Source organism: Gigantopelta aegis, chromosome 10 (assembly GCF_016097555.1).
Source record: "Gigantopelta aegis isolate Gae_Host chromosome 10, Gae_host_genome, whole genome shotgun sequence".
Classification (NCBI taxonomy): Eukaryota; Metazoa; Mollusca; class Gastropoda; order Neomphalida; family Peltospiridae; genus Gigantopelta; species Gigantopelta aegis.
The window spans coordinates 87,383,788-87,401,317 of NC_054708.1; the positions used below are offsets into that span (position 1 = coordinate 87,383,788).

The window sequence follows — 17,530 nt, forward strand, 5'->3', positions numbered from 1 at the left end:
CACGATGTCCAGTCAGAGTGGACCTGTGGTAGGTTTAACACACCATCTCGACACGATGTCCAGTCAGAGTGGACCCGGTGTAGGTTTAACACACCATCTCGACACGCTGTCCAGTCAGAGTGGACCTGTGGTAGGTTTAACACACCATCTCGACACGATGTCCAGTCAGATTGGACCCGGTGTAGGTTTAACACACCATCTCGACACGATGTCCAGTCAGAGTGGACCCGGTGTAGGTTTAACACACCACCTCGACACGCTGTCCAGTCAGATTGGACCTGTGGTAGGTTTAACACACCACCTCGACACGATGTCCAGTCAGAGTGGACCTGGTGTAGGTTTAACACACCATCTCGACACGATGTCCAGTCAGAGTGGACCCGGTGTAGGTTTAACACACCACCTCGACACGCTGTCCAGTCAGATTGGACCTGTGGTAGGTTTAACACACCACCTCGACACGATGTCCAGTCAGAGTGGACCTGGTGTAGGTTTAACACACCATCTCGACACGATGTCCAGTCAGAGTGGACCCGGTGTAGGTTTAACACACCACCTCGACACGATGTCCAGTCAGAGTGGACCTGGTGTAGGTTTAACACACCATCTCGACACGATGTCCAGTCAGAGTGGATCCGGTGTAGGTTTAACACACCATCTCGACACGCTGTCCAGTCAGAGTGGACCCGTGGTAGGTTTAACACACCATCTCGATACGCTGTCCAGTCAGATTGGACCTGTGGTAGGTTTAACACACCACCTCGACACGATGTCCAGTCAGATTGGACCTGTGGTAGGTTTAACACACCACCTCGACACGATGTCCAGTCAGATTGGACCTGTGGTAGGTTTAACACACCATCTCGACACGATGTCCAGTCAGATTGGACCTGTGGTAGGTTTAACACACCACCTCGACACGATGTCCAGTCAGATTGGACCTGTGGTAGGTTTAACACACCACCTCGACACGATGTCCAGTCAGAGTGGACCCGGTGTAGGTTTAACACACCATCTCGATACGCTGTCCAGTCAGATTGGACCTGTGGTAGGTTTAACACACCACCTCGACACGATGTCCAGTCAGATTGGACCTGTGGTAGGTTTATCACACCACCTCGACACGATGTCCAGTCAGAGTGGATCCGGTGTAGGTTTAACACACCATCTCGACACGCTGTCCAGTCAGAGTGGACCCGTGGTAGGTTTAACACACCATCTCGATACGCTGTCCAGTCAGATTGGACCTGTGGTAGGTTTAACACACCACCTCGACACGATGTCCAGTCAGATTGGACCTGTGGTAGGTTTAACACACGACCTCGACACGATGTCCAGTCAGATTGGACCTGTAGTAGGTTTAACACACCACCTCGACACGATGTCCAGTCAGATTGGACCTGTGGTAGGTTTAACACACCATCTCGACACGATGTCCAGTCAGATTGGACCTGTGGTAGGTTTAACACACCACCTCGACACGATGTCCAGTCAGATTGGACCTGTGGTAGGTTTAACACACCACCTCGACACGATGTCCAGTCAGATTGGACCTGTGGTAGGTTTAACACACCACCTCGACACGATGTCCAGTCAGAGTGGATCCGGTGTAGGTTTAACACACCATCTCGACACGCTGTCCAGTCAGAGTGGACCTGTGGTAGGTTTATCACACCACCTCGACACGATTTCCAGTCAGAGTGGACCTGTGGTAGGTTTAACACACCACCTCGACACGATGTCCAGTCAGAGTGGACCTGTGGTAGGTTTAACACACCATCTCGACACGATGTCCAGTCAGATTGGACCTGTGGTAGGTTTATCACACCACCTCGACACGATGTCCAGTCAGATTGGACCTGTGGTAGGTTTAACACACCACCTCGACACGATGTCCAGTCAGATTGGACCTGTGGTAGGTTTAACACACCACCTCGACACGATGTCCAGTCAGATTGGACCTGTGGTAGGTTTAACACACCACCTCGACACGATGTCCAGTCAGAGTGGATCCGGTGTAGGTTTAACACACCATCTCGACACGCTGTCCAGTCAGAGTGGACCTGTGGTAGGTTTATCACACCACCTCGACACGATGTCCAGTCAGATTGGACCTGTGGTAGGTTTAATACACCACCTCGACACGATGTCCAGTCAGATTGGACCTGTGGTAGGTTTATCACACCACCTCGACACGATGTCCAGTCAGATTGGACCTGTGGTAGGTTTAACACACCACCTCGACACGATGTCCAGTCAGATTGGACCTGTGGTAGGTTTATCACACCACCTCGACACGATGTCCAGTCAGATTGGACCTGTGGTAGGTTTATCACACCACCTCGACACGATGTCCAGTCAGATTGGACCTGTGGTAGGTTTATCACACCACCTCGACACGATGTCCAGTCAGATTGGACCTGTGGTAGGTTTATCACACCACCTCGACACGATGTCCAGTCAGATTGGACCTGTGGTAGGTTTATCACACCACCTCGACACGATGTCCAGTCAGAGTGGATCCGGTGTAGGTTTAACACACCATCTCGACACGCTGTCCAGTCAGAGTGGACCTGTGGTAGGTTTAACACACCATCTCGACACGATGTCCAGTCAGAGTGGACCCGGTGTAGGTTTAACACACCACCTCGACACGATGTCCAGTCAGATTGGACCTGTGGTAGGTTTATCACACCACCTCGACACGATGTCCAGTCAGATTGGACCTGTGGTAGGTTTAACACACCATCTCGACACGATGTCCAGTCAGATTGGACCTGTGGTAGGTTTAACACACCACCTCGACACGCTGTCCAGTCAGATTGGACCTGTGGTAGGTTTAACACACCACCTCGACACGATGTCCAGTCAGATTGGACCTGTGGTAGGTTTAACACACCACCTCGACACGATGTCCAGTCAGATTGGACCTGTGGTAGGTTTACACACACTTCGACACGATGTCCAGTCAGATTGGACCTGTGGTAGGTTTATCACACCACCTCGACACGATGTCCAGTCAGAGTGGACCTGGTGTAGGTTTAACACACCATCTCGACACGATGTCCAGTCAGAGTGGACCTGTGGTAGGTTTAACACACCATCTCGACACGATGTCCAGTCAGAGTGGACCCGGTGTAGGTTTAACACACCATCTCGACACGCTGTCCAGTCAGAGTGGACCTGTGGTAGGTTTAACACACCATCTCGACACGATGTCCAGTCAGATTGGACCCGGTGTAGGTTTAACACACCATCTCGACACGATGTCCAGTCAGAGTGGACCCGGTGTAGGTTTAACACACCATCTCGACACGATGTCCAGTCAGATTGGACCTGTGGTAGGTTTAACACACCATCTCCACTGTAACTATAATATAATTATACCCACTGTAACTATGACATGTGACTATTTTTTCAGTTGTTTCGAGGAGTCGATGTTAATGGAATAGCTATTGTATCTGCTATAACCAGCATACCTGCAGTTGTCACTAAACGAATCCGCCTTGTCACTGTTGGTTACCATGGAGATCCATGCTTCAGATTCCAGTTGTTTGGTTGTCACAGAGAGGGTAAGATCGCTTATAAATATTTCACGGTTACAACAGGATTATAAACACAGCGGGTAAATACGTGCCTTGTTTTGTTATAAATTACGTGTAGTCTTGTAGAGTTGCAGTCCTCTTACAGTAAAGAGATAATGGCGTGTCGTCTTCTAGAGTGGCAGTCCTCTTACAGTAAAGAATGGTGTGTCATCTTGTAGAGTAGCAGTCCTCTTACAGTAAAGAAAGAATGACGTGTAGTCTTCTAGAGTGGCAGTCCTCTTACAGTAAAGAAAGAAATATTTTATTTAACAACGCACTCAACACATTTTATTTACGGTTATATGGCATCAGACATATGGTTAAGGACCACACAGATTCTAAGAGGAAACCCGCTGTCGCCACTACATGGGCTACTCTTCCGATTAGCAGCAAGGGATCTTTTATTTGCGCTTCCCACAGGCAGGATAGCACAAACCATGGCCTTTGTTGAACCAGTTATGGATCACTAGTCGGTGCAAGTGGTTTACACCTACCCATTGAGCCTTGCGGAGCACTCACTCAGGGTTTGGAGTCGGTATCTGGATTAAAAATCCCATGCCTCGACTGGGATCCGAACCCAGTACCTACCAGCCTGTAGACCGATGGCCTGCCACGACGCCACCGAGGCCGGTCTTACAGTAAAGAGACGTGTCGTCTTGTAGAGTGGCAGTGGTCTTACAGTAAAGAGAGAATGGCGTGTCGTCTTGTAGAGTGGCAGTGGTCTTACAGTAAAGAGAGAATGGCGTGTCGTCTTGTAGAGTGACAGTCCTCTCAGAAAAGAGAGAATGGCGTGTCGTCCTTTGAGAGTGGCAACCCTCTTATAGCCGAAGTTGGAACGGCGTGTCGTCCCTGGAGAGTGACAGTTCTCTGGTAGAAAACAGGGAATAGCGTGTCGTCTCTGGAGAGTGACAGTTCTCTGGTAGAAAACAGGGAATGGCGTGTCGTTCCTGGAAGAGTGACAGTTCTATGGTAGAAAACAGGGAATAGCGTGTCGTCTTGGAGAGTGACAGTTCTCTGGTAGAAAACAGGGCATAGCGTGTCGTCTTGGAGAGTGACAGTTCTCTGGTAGAAAACGGGGAATGGCGTGTCGTCTCTGGAGAGTGACAGTTCTCTGGTAGAAAACGGGAAATGGCGTGTCGTCCCTGGAGAGTGACAGTTCTATGGTAGAAAACAGGGAATGGCGTGTCGTCTCTGGAGAGTGACAGTTCTCTGGTAGAAAACGGGAAATGGCGTGTCGTCCCTGGAGAGTGACAGTTCTCTGGTAGAAAACGGGGAATGACGTGTCGTCTTGGAGAGTAACAGTTCTCTGGTAGAAAACAGGGAATGGCGTGTCTTCCCTGGAGAGTGACAGTTCTCTGGTAGAAAACAGGAAATGGCGTGTCGTCTTGGAGAGTGACAGTTCTCTGGTAGAAAACAGGGAATGGCGTGTCTTCCCTGGAGAGTGACAGTTCTCTGGTAGAAAACAGGAAATGGCGTGTCGTCTTGGAGAGTCCTCTTATAGATGAAGGACTTAACTTGTCCGAACTTACTTTTGACCCTTCCATTGTTCAATATCATAAAGTTCTATTATTGTCGTGTCTAGTTAGTTGTGTTAAAGTTATATATATACATATATATATATAGAATTAATTATTGTAATTACTTTCTTCAGTGTTGTGTCCAGGTGGGTGTGAACATGGTGGAGAGTGCTTCACTAAAGACACTTGTAAATGTCCAGTTCCTTACTTTGGTAACCGCTGTGAAAAAAGCCGTGAGTATTTATTTGTACGTGTGAGTGTGTGTGTATGCGCGCGCGCGCGCGCGCGCGCGTGCGTGCGTGCGTGCGTGTGTGTGTGTGTGTGTGTGTGTGTGTGTGTGTGTGTGTGTGTGTGTGTGAAGTCACATATTGCATGCTCTTACATCTCTATAATAGATTATTAGAACGAGGAACATTGCTTAATTATATTTGTTTTGTGTTTGTAAATTGTTCCCAGGTACAGTGGTAGATCACCCGTCTGAGATGCGATTAGTTATATGATCATATACGTCTATGGATTCACAAGGAGTATTTTACCCTTCTTCAGTCGGATCAGAGTTTGTAACATTAAACAATCTTCGTCCTAATTAAATATTCGGTCAGATTAGTCTGTGTGGATAGTCGCTGGAGACAAAGGATTTGTTCTTTCACCAAGTGACATAATTAGTATGTGATAGACAAGTAAAATACGCAGTTTAAATTATGCTGGCATGTCAGCAAACCGACATTCATTTCCTTTAGTAAAATATGCTAAATATTCTGGGGTGGAGATGAAGGATGTGCCACTTTTGTACGTTGTTGTTTTTTGTTCTCAGAAACACATTATTAAGGATAATCACCCAATTTGATTTACACGGCAACATAGGTGACATGTATTTCCAGATATTACACACTTTTTGTTGGTAAATTACTCCTGACTTACAGGTTGCTGCTTCACGTGTCGAATATCGTATGGTAAATCCAATGTGTTTCTCGTCTCCCGGGAGTGCTAGTAGCTCAGTAATACATTTTATGTGCAACAGTTGCTATAAAGTGATCAAATGATACCTCTGTGTGGATAATGTAGTAAATCAATGATAGCTCTGTGTGGAATATGTAGTAAATCAATGATAGCTCTGTGAGGATAATGTAGTAAATCAATGATAGCTCTGTGTGGATAATGTAGTAAATCAATGATAGCTGCGTGTGGATAATGTAGTAAATCAATGATAGCTCTGTGTGGAATATGTAGTAAATCAATGATACCTCTGTGTGGATAATGTAGTAAATCAATGATAGCTCTGTGTGGATAATGTAGTAAATCAATGATACCTCTGTGTGGATAATGTAGTAAATCAATGATAGCTCTGTGTGGAATATGTAGTAAATCAATGATACCTCTGTGTGGATAATGTAGTAAATCAATGATAGCTGTGTGTGGATAATGTAGTAAAACAATGATACCTCTGTGTGGATAATGTAGTAAATCAATGATACCTCTGTGTGGATAATGTAGTAAATCAATGATAGCTCTGTGTGGAATATGTAGTAAATCAATGATAGCTCTGTGAGGATAATGTAGTAAATCAATGATACCTCTGTGTGGATAATGTAGTAAATCAATGATACCTCTGTGTGGATAATGTAGTAAATCAATGATACCTCTGTGTGGATAATGTAGTAAATCAATGATACCTCTGTGTGGAATATGTAGTAAATCAATGATAGCTCTGTGAGGATAATGTAGTAAATCAATGATAGCTCTGTGTGGATAATGTAGTAAATCAATGATAGCTGCGTGTGGATAATGTAGTAAATCAATGATAGCTCTGTGTGGATAATGTAGTAAATCAATGATAGCTGTGTGTGGATAATGTAGTAAATCAATGATAGCTGTGTGTGGATAATGTAGTAAATCAATGATACCTCTGTGTGGATAATGTAGTAAATCAATGATACCTCTGTGTGGATAATGTAGTAAATCAATGATAGCTGTGTGTGGATAATGTAGTAAAACAATGATACCTCTGTGTGGATAATGTAGTAAATCAATGATACCTCTGTGTGGATAATGTAGTAAATCAATGATACCTCTGTGTGGAATATGTAGTAAATCAATGATAGCTCTGTGAGGATAATGTAGTAAATCAATGATAGCTCTGTGTGGATAATGTAGTAAATCAATGATAGCTGCGTGTGGATAATGTAGTAAATCAATGATAGCTCTGTGTGGAATATGTAGGAAATCAATGATACCTCTGTGTGGATAATGTAGTAAATCAATGATAGCTCTGTGTGGATAATGTAGTAAATCAATGATACCTCTGTGTGGATAATGTAGTAAATCAATGATAGCTCTGTGTGGAATATGTAGTAAATCAATGATACCTCTGTGTGGATAATGTAGTAAATCAATGATAGCTGTGTGTGGATAATGTAGTAAAACAATGATACCTCTGTGTGGATAATGTAGTAAATCAATGATACCTCTGTGTGGATAATGTAGTAAATCAATGATACCTCTGTGTGGAATATGTAGTAAATCAATGATAGCTCTGTGAGGATAATGTACTAAATCAATGATAGCTCTGTGTGGATAATGTAGTAAATCAATGATAGCTGCGTGTGGATAATGTAGTAAATCAATGATAGCTCTGTGTGGATAATGTAGTAAATCAATGATAGCTGTGTGTGGATAATGTAGTAAATCAATGATAGCTGTGTGTGGATAATGTAGTAAATCAATGATACCTCTGTGTGGATAATGTAGTAAATCAATGATACCTCTGTGTGGATAATGTAGTAAATCAATGATAGCTGTGTGTGGATAATGTAGTAAAACAATGATACCTCTGTGTGGATAATGTAGTAAATCAATGATACCTCTGTGTTGATAATGTAGTAAATCAATGATACCTCTGTGTGGATAATGTAGTAAATCAATGATAGCTCTGTGTGGATAATGTAGTAAATCAATGATAGCTCTGTGTGGATAATGTAGTAAATCAATGATAGCTGCGTGTGGATAATGTAGTAAATCAATGATAGCTGTGTGTGGATAATGTAGTAAATCAATGATACCTCTGTGTGGATAAGCTCTGTGTGGTAGTAAATCAATGATACCTCTGTGTGGATAATGTAGTAAATCAATGATAGCTCTGTGTGGAATATGTAGTAAATCAATGATGGCTCTGTGTGGATAATGTAGTAAATCAATGATAGCTCTGTGTGTGTATAATGTAGTAAATCAATGATACCTCTGTGTGGATAATGCAGTAAATCAATGATAGCTGTGTGTGGATAATGAAGTAAATCAATGATACCTCTATGTGGATAATGTAATAAATCAATGAAAGCTGTGTGTGGATAATGTAGTAAATCAATGATAGCTCTGTGTGGAATATGTAGTAAATCAATGGTACCTCTATGTGGATAAAGTAGTAAAGCAATGACACCTCTGTGTGGATAATGTAGTAAATCTCTGTGTGGATAATGTAGTAAATCAATGATACCTCTGTGTGGATAATGTAGTAAATCAATGATAGCTCTGTGTGGATAAATGTAGTAAATCAATGATATCAATGATAGCTGTGTGGATAATGTAGTAAATCAATGATAGCTCTGTGTGTGTGGATAATGTAGTAAATCAATGATACCTCTATGTGGATAATGTAGTAAATCAATGATAGCTGTGTGTGGATAATGTAGTAAATCAATGATAGCTGTGTGTGGATAATGTAGTAAATCAATGATAGCTGTGTGTGGATAATGTTGTAAATCAATGATAGCTGTGTGTGGATAATGTAGTAAATCAATGATACCTCTGTGTGGATAATGTAGTAAAGCAATGATAGCTGTGTGTAGATAATGTAGTAAATCAATGATAGCTGTGTGTGAATAATGCAGTAAATCAATGATAGCTGTGTGTTGATAATGTAGTAAATCAATGATAGCTGTGTGTGGATAATGCAGTAAGTCAATGATAGCTGTGTGTGAATAATGTAGTAAATCAATGATAGCTGTGTGTGAATAATGCAGTAAAGCAATGATACCTCTGTGTGGGTAATGTAGTAAATCAATGATACCTCTGTGTGGATAATGTAGTAAAGCAATGATAGCTCTGTGTGGATAATGTAGTAAAGCAATGATAGCTGTGTGTAGATAATGTAGTAAATCAATGATAGCTGTGTGTGAATAATGCAGTAAATCAATGATAGCTGTGTGTTGATAATGTAGTAAATCAATGATAGCTGTGTGTGAATAATGCAGTAAATCAATGATAGCTGTGTGTGGATAAAGTAGTAAATCAATGATAGCTGTGTGTGAATAATGCAGTAAATCAATGATAGCTGTGTGTGGATAATGCAGTAAATCAATGATAGCTGTGTGTGAATAATGCAGTAAATCAATGATAGCTGTGTGTGAATAATGCAGTAAATCAATGATAGCTGTGTGTGAATAAAGTAGTAAATCAATGATAGCTGTGTGTGGATAATGTTGTAAATCAATGATAGCTGTGTGTGGATAATGTAGTAAATCAATGATACCTCTGTGTGGATAATGTAGTAAAGCAATGATAGCTGTGTGTAGATAATGTAGTAAATCAATGATAGCTGTGTGTGAATAATGCAGTAAATCAATGATAGCTGTGTGTTGATAATGTAGTAAATCAATGATAGCTGTGTGTGAATAATGCAGTAAATCAATGATAGCTGTGTGTGGATAAAGTAGTAAATCAATGATAGCTGTGCGTGGATAATGCAGTAGATCAATGATCGCTGCGTGTGGATAATGTAGTAAATCAATGATAGCTGCGTGTGGATAATGTAGTAGATCAATGATAGCTGCGTGTGGATAATGTAGTAAATCAATGATAGCTGCGTGTGGATAATGCAGTAAATCAATGATAGCTGTGTTTGGATAATGCAGTAAATCAATGATAGCTGTGTGTGGATAATGTAGTAAATCAATGATAGCTGTGTGTGGATAATGTAGTAAATCAATGATAGCTGTGTGTGGATAATGTAGTAAATCAATGATAGCTGTGTGTGGATAATGCAGTAAATCAATGATAGCTGTGTGTGGATAATGTAGTAAATCAATGATAGCTGTGTGTGGATAATGTAGTAAATCAATGCACGTTGACATTGTTATTTTATTTTTCAGACCTTCTACCCGGCAGTAAGTATATTTAGAAAATATAATTATCTTAATGATTTTACGTGTAGGGATAATTCACAATTATAAAATTTTTACGAGAGTACAAAATCAAGGTTGAAGATGGGGTGGGGGTATGGCTAGTGTACTATTTTAAATAAAACAATCAAGAAAACTCTGTAATAAATAACGCTAAACTGATAAAAACAGCCCTCTGAAATTACTAATGCTAAAACTCATGTAAAACTTCTATCGAATAATGCTAAAACTCATGTATAAACATTATGTCTCGAATGTATCACCATTTACACACTCTGTTGTATATTTTGTCTCGAATGTATCACCATTTACACACTCTGTTGTATATTTTGTCTGGAATATATCACCATTTACACATTCTGTTGTATATTATGTCTCGAATGTATCACCAGTTCCACACTCTGTTGTATATTTTGTCTGGAATATATCACCATTTACACACTCTGTTGTATATTTTGTCTGGAGTATATCACCATTTACACACTCTGTTGTATATTTTGTCTCGAATGTATCACCATTTACACACTCTGTTGTATATTTTGTCTGGAATATATCACCAGTTCCACACTCTGTTGTATATTTTGTCTCGAATATATCACCATTTACACACTCTGTTGTATATTTTGTCTGGAGTATATCACCATTTACACACTCTGTTGTATATTTTGTCTCGAATGTATCACCATTTACACACTCTGTTGTATATTTTGTCTGGAGTATATCACCATTTACACACTCTGTTGTATATTTTGTCTGGAGTATATCACCATTTACACACTCTGTTGTATATTTTGTCTGGAGTATATCACCATTTACACACTCTGTTGTACATTTTGTCTGGAATATATCACCATTTACACACTCTGTTGTATATTTTGTCTCGAATGTATCACCATTTACACACTGTTGTATATTTTGTCTGGAGTATATCACCAGTTCCACACTCTGTTGTATATTTTGTCTGGAATATATCACCATTTACACACTCTGTTGTATATTTTGTCTGGAGTATATCACCATTTACACACTCTGTTGTATATTTTGTCTCGAATGTATCACCATTTACACACTCTGTTGTATATTTTGTCTGGAGTATATCACCATTTACACACACTGTTGTTATTTAGCCTGTCGAAGACCTCTTGGAATGGCAGATGGAAGAATCCATAATAACCAGCTGCGGGTTTCTTCTCAAGACGGAGACAAGTCTAAGGAGAAGGCCCGCTATGGTTGCTGTTCTGGTAGGTAATCATTACGTCAGTTTCATTTTAATTTACGGCTTCTGCGTATTACTTTAGCTCGTACTGGCTTCATGTCACGCCCAGATATAGAAGGTGTGTGTATTGGACTGAATAAAACAATCAATCTTAAATGGTTATAGGCACGAATATAAATTTAAATCCAAACTAACTCACTGTATATCCAATTAAAGTTTTCGCATGCTATTCGGGTAGTCCGTCAGTCCACCACAGTTGTTTAAGGTCATGTACGAGAAAGGTATCCAAAACCATTTTTATGGTTAGCAAGAGAATGACGATGAGGTGATGATGAACAATAATGTAAGGTGATATTGATGGTTATGATGGTGGTGGTGATGGTGACGATGGTCGTGGTGTTGATGGTGGTGGTGATGATGATGTTGATGGTTAAGATGTTGGTGATGATGCACGTGGTGATGATGGTGGTGATGGTGGTGATGGTGGTGAAGCGTAGTGGTGGTAATGATGATGTTGTTGATGATGATGATGATGATGATGATGATGATGATGATGGAAATACTGCTAGATTCCCATATATCTCATCATCATATATATATTTGTGATGTTTTAACAATTTGTTTTTGTCTGTATTGTATCGTTGTGATAAATAAAAAGATTATAATAATTAAGCCTAATGCAAATTTTCAGGCGAGCACAATGGTGCGTGGTGCCCTGCTCCAAGCGACACGAATCCGTATTACGAGGTAAAGTTCCACCAGAAAATGGCGATATCAGAGATAATGTTCGACTTCCCAGCCCGGAAACACGACTTTGATGTGCACGACACTTTCATGACGAAATACAGCATCTATTACAGGACACATCGGATTCTTCACCTGTATGCCTCGGTACGTACGTCAGACATGGATTCTGAATATTTATATAATTTTATGTACCCTTGTGTCTTGGTAAGACCAGTATGCCTCGGTACGTACGTCAGACATGGATTCTGAATATTTATATAGTTTTATTTACTCTTGTGTCTTGGTAAGACCAGTATGCCTCGATACGTACGTCAGACGTGGATTCTGAATATTTATATTGTTTTATGTACCCTTGTGTCTTGGTAAGACCAGTATGCCTCGGTACGTACGTCAGACATGGATTCTGAATATTTATATAGTTTTATGTACCCTTGTGTCTTGGTAAGACCAGTATGCCTCGGTACGTACGTCAGACATGGATTCTGAATATTTATATAGTTTTATGTACCCTTGTGTCTTGGTAAGACCAGTATGCCTCGGTACGTACGTCAGACATGGATTCTGAATATTTATTAGTTGTATGTACCCTTGTGTCTTGGTAAGACCAGTATGTTCAAGTGTTATTATCTTAAAAGCAATTGATGAAACGTTATCCAGACGTTAACGGAGATATTTTCATGGTGCTGGGGTGCGCTTATCACTTTGTGTGAACACTTGTACTTAATACAAAAGTTGTCCATTACAGAATCGAAGAGATAAAGGTAATTGGACAAATAAAACATTTACAAAGCATTAACCAGACTTTCATAAAGTAAGTTTAAATAGATGTTTCAAAAACAAGAGAAACAATTATTTGAAAATGAATTACAAAATGTATCAGACTGACGTGTTTATACAAAAAAAGCACAGAATAAGTGAAAATGTTATCAAGTATTAATATAGGCGTACATGCTTCCATTGTTGTAGGGGAAAGCTCATTGTTAACCAAATTAAAGGAAAATGCCCGAATCTGGATAACAGCGTTTATTCATATTTGCATTATTACTAAACATCTGTATAGGATTCAAAACGAATCAGTACGCATTTTTACATGGATCACAACTAATATTGTAAGTAAAATGATGGAAATAATTTTGTTCCCATTTTTATTAACATGATATCCACATACATAATACAAGAGAGACATGAGTATAATACATAGTTACATGAAGATTTAATGTATCCATTTCTTTTCTTCAAAAAGCAATAGTCTTTGTCATATAATAGTAATCAGTCAACTCTTTCTGAATCCAGTTCAAATTGGGAACATATGCATTGTAATGACTTTTGAATAATAAGTGTTTAGTAACCAAAACAATTGCATTAACTGCATCATAATTTCTAGTTAAAAAACCAAGAGTATATTACTACCAGTTTTTATATGAATCCAGTTTTCAATATCAGTCCAGATAGAGTTGACTAATGTGCATTCCCAAACAAATGAGTCATTGTACCAAGTTCTAAATTACAAAAGCTACACATTGGCGAAGAAATTTAACCAATTTTATATAGATATGTATTTACTGGAAGTATATTATGAATTATTTTAAACTAAAACAAAGTAACTCACTGCATTCAGTGCATCGTAGTGGAATTATCTTTATCATTTTCCATTCACCATCAGAAAAAGTACTATTTAATATTTTCCCCATTTTAATGATGGAAATAATGGTTAAACGTTTTCCCATTTTAATGATGGAAATAATGGTTAAACATTTTCTCGTTTTAATGATGGAAATAATGGTTAAACGTTTTCAGGCGAGCACATTTTGCCCGAACGTCTATGTCGCTTTTGCCAGAATGCGAAGATTTGCGGTTGCCCTCCTGTATAAACTAACAAACAATCAAAAGTAACCCAGCGGTCGAACACACATCAGTCGGTCTATTGGACGAAAAACACCTTTCTGTTGACTCATCTTTGCGATTTATGCGAGCAAAAAAAAGAAAGAAATTCCTTACACAGCCGTTAGAAATAATTGTGCATCACACAGCAAGATATCAGTAGTAGGCGATCAGTTTAAAGGCATCTGAAGTCGAACCGCCCAATGAAATGAACAAACCTGAAACTGGGCTGAGTTCAGCCAGACCGAGCAGAAAAACGTCTGTTAGACTGGTTTATGCACTTCACTCTAAATCAAATAATCATGCTGGGAACCAATCAAATAGTTTGTGGACGTTAGCTGTCGTTCATGTAAATTAACTGCATCACCGTAAATATGTCCATTAGATACCAATTATATATCATCAAACTCTTTCGCTCGTAATTATATATTACATTTTGCAAAACTATCTGTTATATGCGTTGTATCTAACGGCTATCCATGTAGTATTATCTATACGCCCCATTCAAGTCATGTTAATATAGTCACTGTTAGCCAGTTGTGTCCTACCTATCAATTGATCTCCATGTCTCTTTTGAACGAAATTGAAGTCCACATAAACAGTGTCAAATAACTAGGTTGAGATGGGGCAGCAACAAACAAGGAACAGGAAGCGAATTGTATTTATATGGTTTTCTCCTGTGGTCAAAAATGAGACTTTTAAATTTCCTCTTTTCCTGGGTGTCATCCCCAACAAATATCAGCAGATTTGAATGTAGTAGTGTTGGTATAAAGTGATTTTTCTGTTACATGAACATTGTTGTTATCTTTATATCTAGAATCTTCAAGCCATCTACAACTCGACTGTCACCTTCACCGATGACTTCTACCCCTATATAAAGGCATTAGCACTGCGCATAGTCCCCACGGCCTGGGAGAAAGCACCTTGTTTCCGGTTTGAAGTCATTGGATGCAACGCTGATGGTTTGTATATATTGTTTGTTTTGAAATCAGTGCTTGCATAGTAATCTTATTGACTCCACGGCATGAGAACTGATGAGAGTATCTGAAACATTGCAGTATGCGTATAGGATGTCACTTTCAGCTGTGTGATTGCAGACGTGGACCACAAATGGGTGGGGGGGGGGGGGCTAAATCCGTGCCTGGGTTGTAATGAATTTGATTCGTCATATTACTGTCGTCTTCAGTATTAAATTAAAGATTTATTGAAGAAATACGTTAACCGGTGGCATTAAACTGGACTGTAAAAGATGGTTTCTTATTTAGTGTAGGAGCCAAGTGAGATTTAATTGTTGCGAGAGTTCCAAAAGGTTTGAGGTGGTTGAGGTGTAGAGGGACCCCAGCTGACCACAGAAACCCAATTCTTAATAGATTCTGCAAAGAAGATTGATGACTGTTGGAGTGAGAGCATGTGTAAAAAGGTCAATATCATTTGTCTGAATGGCTCGCTCTAGGTTGTGATAATCATGTATGTACTCTGTATACATCATCCAGAATTGGGCCGTTGCCCCATGTGCTCCTGCGCGTGATTCCTCTATATAGCCCTGTATTTTTTAATGAATCTGACAAACACATCAGATGACTTGACTTCGGTCCAAATTTCCATCTGTCTTCTTCTGCAGTCTGTTCAGGTCAGGAACAAATTCATTGATCGGAAAGTCTTTCTTAAGTAGCCTTTCCTGCAAAATATTTTTTTCCTAAGTAGTGGATTTGAGCTCAGTGAGATGTCCTCTACCAAATAGCAAAGGAATTTCGGATGGAACTTTCACAACAATTAAATCCGATTTTGTGGATAATTTCAGTAGCGCCCCCTATTTACTCCCTCACTAAATTTACTTAAGAATTGGATTTCCGCGGTCAGTTGGGGTACCTCTACAGCTCAACCACCTCAAACATTTTCGAACTCACGCAACAATTAATCTCACTTGGCTCCCACACTAATTGTTCCTGTTACATGATACATCACTATGACTTTTCATATTTATATTTTTCACATCATTAAAATGTTTTATATCATTTCAGAGGTGGAACATATCATCGTTGGTAAAAGGAAACGAAGAGAACTGAGTCCCAGAGTAAATCTGAAAGGCCACAACTGATTCCGAATACACCTCAAAAACATTTCATTAATAAAATACTTGACTGGTTGACGAGTTAGACGTATTTATGTTCTTCTGGGTGTACTTAGAGCAATGGTCGCCCACATTAGTGGCGTCACACATGAATGGCACACAGGTTATTTAAAGGGGCATATCCCCTATTCAGCACTGTGAACATAGGCGTTGGAAGCAGGGGGAAGACACTGTCCCCGCAACTTTGAAGCTGAAGGGGCCATGTGTTGCCTCTCCTCCCCTAAATATGGATTTGAACGAGTTTTGTTTTTACCTTGACAGTTGACAAGAATGTAGCTCACAATTGTCCATATTACTAGAAACTGTTTTAATGTGACCAGAGTGGATTATAAACAATCGAAATTTTTATATAAAAATATTATCACCTAACGTTTAATAATTGGCCCCTCTAGTTTGCAACCGACCCCCCCCCCCACCCCCACCCCCACCCCCACCCCCAGTTATCGGCATCTTCCGACGCCTATGACACTAGAGTATTGCTTACTAATAGTAACTAATGATGAATTTTTAAATTAGCACTTACGGTTTATTGCCATTTTTATCAAATATTTTGTGTTCAGGAGGGAGAGCTCTCGCGATCGATTCAGTTTAATAATTTATTTAAATTGATTGTGAGCATCTAACTGCTCGGCCTCCTGAACACTTATATTACATAAGGTCGTTATGCACTATGGTGCACTATTTGCATCCCTTGAAGCTTTCAAATAAATATGATCATATCTGAAGGATAATTTTGTTAAATAATATATACGTTTCTAACGTATATTACATGTGAATAATTTTGTCAATATTTACGATTGTAAGTGAAATGTCTAGGGACCATGTTTCTTTAAAAGATACTTGACCATTTCCTGTCTTACTCCAAACGTATATCATTTGTAGAAACACATTTTCTTGTAGAAATCGCCAGTGTCTTCCAACTAGGTCTGCTTATTTGTATTTTGTGAAATACTTGTCGAATATTTCCAATCAAACTCATATCTCTGATGTGTACAAATCTGGGAGGTGCTAGCTGCTTCTGGTATTTAATATATTGTTGTCTTATATTGCCGTATGTTGGTGTTTGATTTTCGCAGTCAATGACTAATGATTATCATTATTTTTTACTAATTCGCATACGCCAATAAAGGTAGTGTAGAGTCTGAGAGTCTGTTGTTATATGATTTCTAAAAGCATGCATGTACCCTACCGAGCTGTAAGTTGAAGGGTCATAACATGGATATATTTCACCTACCGAGCTCCCAGACATGTAAGTTGAAGGGTCATAACATGGATATATT

General features: G+C 39.8%; 1 protein-coding gene across 2 annotated transcripts in view; it reads left to right on the top strand.

Annotated features, from left to right (window-relative positions):
- Nucleotides 1–17,395, top strand: part of LOC121382784 — a 40,507-nt gene extending 23,112 nt beyond the window's left edge. Inside the window, exons 8-14 of one of the 2 annotated variants that reach the window (XM_041512385.1) lie at nt 3,422–3,572; nt 5,236–5,334; nt 10,246–10,260; nt 11,403–11,516; nt 12,183–12,382; nt 14,937–15,081; nt 16,141–17,395. In XM_041512385.1, coding sequence (XP_041368319.1) covers nt 3,422–3,572; nt 5,236–5,334; nt 10,246–10,260; nt 11,403–11,516; nt 12,183–12,382; nt 14,937–15,081; nt 16,141–16,217 — 801 coding nt within the window. In that variant the 3' untranslated portion in view covers nt 16,218–17,395. The remainder of the gene's footprint in view (nt 1–3,421; nt 3,573–5,235; nt 5,335–10,245; nt 10,261–11,402; nt 11,517–12,182; nt 12,383–14,936; nt 15,082–16,140) is intronic. The other variant, XM_041512386.1, reaches the window with a different exon arrangement.
- Nucleotides 17,396–17,530: the final 135 nt, after the last annotated feature.